At 44.6% G+C, this 5,790-nt stretch overlaps 1 protein-coding gene across 1 annotated transcript in view; it reads right to left on the reverse strand.

Moving 5' to 3' along the window:
* Positions 1–944: 944 nt before the first annotated feature.
* rhbg (Rh family B glycoprotein) overlaps positions 945–5,790 on the reverse strand; it is a 4,928-nt gene continuing 82 nt past the window's right edge. The window contains exons 1-10 of the mRNA XM_061289281.1: positions 5,569–5,790; positions 3,399–3,585; positions 3,185–3,335; positions 2,950–3,097; positions 2,712–2,878; positions 2,355–2,492; positions 2,138–2,271; positions 1,946–2,067; positions 1,801–1,874; positions 945–1,419 (exon numbers count right to left, since the gene is read on the reverse strand). The exon at positions 5,569–5,790 is cut by the window's right edge and continues 82 nt beyond it. Coding sequence (XP_061145265.1) covers positions 1,339–1,419; positions 1,801–1,874; positions 1,946–2,067; positions 2,138–2,271; positions 2,355–2,492; positions 2,712–2,878; positions 2,950–3,097; positions 3,185–3,335; positions 3,399–3,585; positions 5,569–5,746 — 1,380 coding nt within the window. The 5' untranslated portion in view covers positions 5,747–5,790 and the 3' untranslated portion in view covers positions 945–1,338. The remainder of the gene's footprint in view (positions 1,420–1,800; positions 1,875–1,945; positions 2,068–2,137; positions 2,272–2,354; positions 2,493–2,711; positions 2,879–2,949; positions 3,098–3,184; positions 3,336–3,398; positions 3,586–5,568) is intronic.

The following is a 5,790-nucleotide window of genomic DNA, read 5'->3' on the forward strand; positions in this document are numbered from 1 at the left end:
ACATTTCATTTAGAAATAGGGTTTTAAAAGGGGGGTAAGTTTTCATATTAGGGGGTTTCAAGGCCTTTGTCCTTCCTTCCTTCCATTTATTTTAACAATTAAAACCATCTGACATTTTCTATAGTTCTATTTTTACTCACGATGGCTTTTGGAAGGCCGCGTGTCAATAATTATCACGATGGCTCTCGTGCTGATTTCCGCCTGCATTTGAATGAGGCAGCGTGAAGCTGAATGGATGTTTGAGTGGGAGCCACCATTCAGGCAACATCTGACCACCTGACCACCTGTCCTCCGTGTCCTGGGAAAAGAATGCAGAGCTTGTTCACACTCATGCAGCCACTCTGGGGGGGGACCCCTGCGGCCAACCAGGGGCCGTCCTCGTATCAGTGCCGCCGCAGAATGTCGACCTTTATATAACACTGTGATTGATATTGGGATGGCAAGAAGGTTCCAAACACCTTCTAAATATTTGTCTGAAAGAAATCATTTTTGGGATGCTGTTGATGATTATGACCATGCAAATCACATCACATCCATCCCCTCCCCACCCCCCAGCGGCACTAATCATCCCTCGCACTCGGGGCCCCGAGGACGGCGTATATATCTATAACGAGGACGCGGGCTTTCTCGGGCTTGTTTGATCCCCCCCAAAATGAAAGTGTGTTAATTAAGCGGCGAGAGACAAAGCCCATCTGGAACACTTGCATTAACCCCTTCCGCACTCATTAAGTCTTTAAGAGCGAAAGGATTAATGGTGGCAAAAACTTGATTGCCTTCCTTCTTAACTACATGTAACATACACATGCATAGATTTTTTAAAAAATATTTTCGATTGGGGTCAGAGTTTTGGTGTCGTACCATAAAATGTCAAGCAGCACTGAGCTTATTTAGTGTCATCAGAAAGTTGAAAAAGATGCAATATAGGATTTAGTAATAGTCAGGAGTTGTTATCACACATTAAAAAGGTTTATTTGGACCAAAATGATACAATGTGTCTTAAAAAACATGCTAGGAAGGAACTAGGAATATTCAGAGACTAAAAAACTTAAGGGTCAATCAAAAAGGACAGGAAAATAATATCAAAGAAAACCCCCAACCCAAGGAATAATAAAAAAATCGTATGAAAACATTTAAAGGAAATTGGCTGCTCTTTGGTGTGGAAATTCAACAGTAAGTATTTATATTGTGGCCCACTGTGGAGATTGACTGGCATCGTCTCTTTCCCACGCAGGCCTGCAGCACAGCGCCATCTAGTGGTGAAATATGGATGCTGTTTTTCTTCGAAAATGTCCCAAAGGACTGGCAGTATGACCTGTGTGTGTGTGTGTGCGTGCGTGTTTAGCTGTTGAGTTTCTCGGTCTCTGCAGAATGGACGACAGTGGTCAGTTGGGCTTCGTGACCCTCCTCGTCACCAGGAACCTGAAACAGACCACACATAATAAAAAAAATAAAGAAAGGAAAAACTTTTGTAATTACAATGCACACTGAAAAAAGGCATGCAGACTTTAAAAATGCAATCATGACAAAAATATTTATAAAATATAAAATTCAATTAGGGCAGCACAGTGGCTCCTAACGTGTCAATTACACAACACGTTCTAAAGCTGATATGACGTCATTTCATTTTCCGGTAATCCATTGACTGTGATGCAGCACCGCCACCTACCGGTCGTATTTGTTATCGTCTTAAATATATTTTTACCTCCCTAGTAAAAAAACATTTGAGCACACTAGTGACTGTATAAAATGTTTTATTATCTTGGTAAATATTTTTCATAACTTTTATTTATGTCCACTCACCTCCCAATAGATGCTGTCTTCGTAGCAAAGGGTGTCAGGAGGTGCACCAAAAACGGGCAACTTCATGATGAACCCTGACAATCCAAGATGGCATTATATTATTATACTTGACATCTCAAGTGAGTCAACTGTAATGTGAGCCTACCGACGATGAGCCCCCCCAACAGGGCCATGCCCAGGGTGACGGCCAAGGAGATGGCCTGCCGGACGCCCTGGAAAGACGCTTCCACGTCGCCGCTCGCCACATCGGGAAACACATCAGCCATGCTGCCAGAAGCCATCACGTGACCACCCAAACAACGTCCCCGCCGCAAGATTGTGAGAAATTTGAATTTACCCTCCTCCATAAGTGTCTGAGGAGGCCACGGCGGCGGTGACGGCTCCCACGATGGCACCCAGAATCCCGGGCATGCCGTGGAGATTGTGAACGCCGCACGTGTCCTGGATCTTCAGCTTCTCCTCCAAGATGGGCTGAAAACATGCCACGCACACCTCAGTTCAGGTATGACTGATGGGCTCATTAGCACCATCTAGTGGACAGAGTGTTTACTTACAGAGAGGAACTTGAATCCCAGCACAGAGATGATTCCAGCCAGGAATCCGACGATCATGGAGCCAAACGGCGTGAGCATCATCTCCCCCGCCGTGCCTGCAGCCACACCACCAGCCAGGGCTGCATTTTGGATGTGGACCTACAACAGAAGAAGGAAACCATTTGTTGAAACCCTAAACTGTGCTCCTCACAAGAATGATGCCCACATCAGATAAGCCCCGCCCACATAGCACCACTCTACTATGTCACCTGCTTTATCAGAGAAGATCAGTGAATGTCGATTCCTATCAGAGGCAGCGCGGCGCCCGGCGACTATCAGCTTTCGACAACCCGCCGAGCTTCTGACGCGTTTACTCACCATGTCCAGCTTTCCGTCGTGCGCCGTGAGGGCCGACATGCCGTAAGTGGCCAAGGTGCACGCGGCCAACGAGTAGTAGGTGTTCAAGGCGGTACGGTGCTGGTCGTCGCCGTGGGCCGTGACGGCCGAGTTGAAGCTGGGCCAGAACATCCACAGGTAGATGGTACCTGTGGTGCAATCACACAATGGCTGTGTCAGCTGTATTTGATCTCCTCTACTAATTAACAGTTCATTTTACCGATCATGGCGAAGAGGTCCGAGTGGTACACCGAGCTGTTCCGATGTTTGCTCTTGTCCAGGTTGGGTCGGTAAAGGACTCGAGCCACTACCAACCCAAAGTAGGCCCCGAAGGTGTGGATGGTCATGGAGCCTCCCGCGTCCTTGGCCTGGTTAGAAGATAGTTTGTCTTCATGGAGCGGTTCTAATCAGGCTTGGGTTGAGGCCCAAACGTGGATAATAGCGGAAGAACTCACCCCCAGAAGTGAGAGCAGGATGAACTCATTCACCGCAAATAGGGTGACCTCAAATAGCGCCATCACCAGGAGCTGGACGGGACTGGTTTTACCCAGAACCGCTCCGAAGGAGATCAACACGGAGCCCGTGCAGAAATCAGCGTTGATCATGCTGGAAAGAATGGCAAGTTTTGGGAAGTACTGTTGGGAGTTTTTGTCGATAAAAACTGGCTACCTCTCAACCCCGATGTGAATCTTTCCGCCGTGCATGCCGTGAAAGAATCCTTGCATGAGCGTGGCCCACTGTAGCGCAAAGGCGGCTATCAGGAAGTTGAAGCCCACGCTGCTGAAGCCGTAGCGCTGCAGGAATGTCATCAGGAAACCAAAACCGATGAAGATCATTGTGTGAACGTCCTGGAAGCCTGTCGAGACGCATTGGATGTGACTTGATATCAGCTGGCGTTCCACAAGGCTCACTTCTTTGCCCGCTAACGTTTTACTTTGCAATTTTTCTCAATGATGACTGGATATAAAATGATTTAGAATCTCTAATTTGAACTCTTACAGAAGTTATAATTAACTATACTGTGACACTAAATGTTCCAGCAAAGCAATAATAAACGGTCCAATGGCCACCATCGCCGTGGCAACAGTTCATTGGCACAATTAATCACGCTTGTGAGTGGTGCCAGCATCCCCCTCTTGGCACCAAAACAAAATGCGTGCATAAACAACACCTAACAAAATTCAATTGTAAAGTTTATATCCCACAAGAGCCACATGCTGCTTCACCAAATGTGTTTAGGAAGCGACGGTTGACCTGTTGACCTCTCTGAATTTGCAAAAATTAAAAAAAAACGCTGAATGGTGAAGATTCCTTTCATTTCGCGTGACGGCGAGGGCGTCGTCTTATCTCCGGTGATGCAATCACGCTAAACATGTGACCATCGGACAACTAGTAAAATCGAAGAAACCAGGAAGGCGCCGGTGTGTGTCAACACTTGATCTTATCTGTGAGGACAGGAGCCTTTAGAAAGTCCTAGATTACATATTACGAGTCATAACATTATAAACGACATTCTGAAAAAGAAGCACAGATTAAAGGAAGCATGACAGGAGAAAAGAAAATGCGCTCGAGAGATACGGGATGGAAATGCTGAAGGAGAAATGTTTTAAAAAAAAAGACAGATTAAAAAAGGCTTATTCCACCCTCAAAATATATATATATTTTTTTGTCTTGCCAATTTTAATTGGAAAAATTGTACTTTATAAAATTGCTTCTGGTGTACCCACTTTGGCCACTAGGGGCGTAGTCATACCGTTTTTACTTTGATACTTTGGATATTTTTCTAAACTCTTAACACAGACTCACACCTACAAAACACAATTGGCTAAATGGATACTTTTTTTTCCTCCAAAAGACATTTTGTTCAATATATATTAACGGATTTTCAAAACAGAACACATCTTTCTCTGCACACATTACCAAAACAGTAGAAATCGGACTCAAAATGAAATGATTCTGTCAAAGAATAACACTTGTTTTCACTTTACGTGCCGCCCTTGAAAGGTTTCAAAATACTGGCTATTGTTGACATGACACAAACTCCATAGACTTTTGTGTTTTTGTTTTACACGCAAGTCCATAGCCCACTATTGACATGCTTTGTCTTTACACAATTCCTTTTTTTTTTTTTTTCCAGTTTGCGTAGAGGTCACCTGTATAACATCAATGTTTAAGTTGAGAGGTCAAAGGTTGAGCAGCTTGAGTTAGCTCATTAGCACAACGCAGATGAAGACTCCGATAAGAGCAAAATGTTTGTCTCTCGACATTCTCATCATTCCCCCCTGCAGGAAAGTCAGATAAGCAACAAGTACTCACTCGTCACTTTGACGGACATGTATGAGTGTTTCATAATTGAATGGGGGGGGGGGGGCACTTCCTGTTTTCATGTCACATGATCAAAAGGCCACACCCCTTGAAAGGACTACATTTGACCTGTTCAATTAACCATGCTGTCAATCATTTTGTTATGCTTTTAATTGGTTATTAAGTGGATTATTTTGACTCTTGTTTTGTGCCAGTGGTTATCAAGTCTGCCTCACACACATTGAGATTCGGGTTCGAATCTCTCTTGCATTTTCTACGCTTCGAAATTGGTTTGAATGTCAATCAACGAGATTGTCTTCTCAATGTGTGTTTTACATTAAAGGCTGCAAATGTGGGTCGACTTGAGCGTTAAAATAAAAAAAAGAAGACAACAATGGATCATCTTGTTTAAATTAAAAGAGGGAAGAAAAAAGGCTTTGATGAGTCCATTCGATTCCAATTAGAGGCATTCAAAGTAGGTCAGAAATCAAAAGTCTTTTGAAATACTTTTGGACAAAAAAAAAAGGTGACTCACTTGGATAGCGGTAATAGAAGTCGTTTTCGTAGTCTGAGCGGTTGTGGCTGTGCCATTCCTTGGCGTCCACCTCGTGGTCGTATTGGACCAGCACGCCGAAGAGGATGATGAGGATGATCTGCAGGATGAAGCAGACGATAGGCAGCTTCAGCCGCATGTTGGTGGACACGTCCGTCATTGTTGCTGTGTCCCTCCTGGATTACTGGAGAAATGTGGACCTGC

The sequence above is a fragment of the Syngnathus typhle genome, linkage group LG10 (assembly GCF_033458585.1).
Source record: "Syngnathus typhle isolate RoL2023-S1 ecotype Sweden linkage group LG10, RoL_Styp_1.0, whole genome shotgun sequence".
In the NCBI taxonomy this organism is placed as follows: Eukaryota; Metazoa; Chordata; class Actinopteri; order Syngnathiformes; family Syngnathidae; genus Syngnathus; species Syngnathus typhle.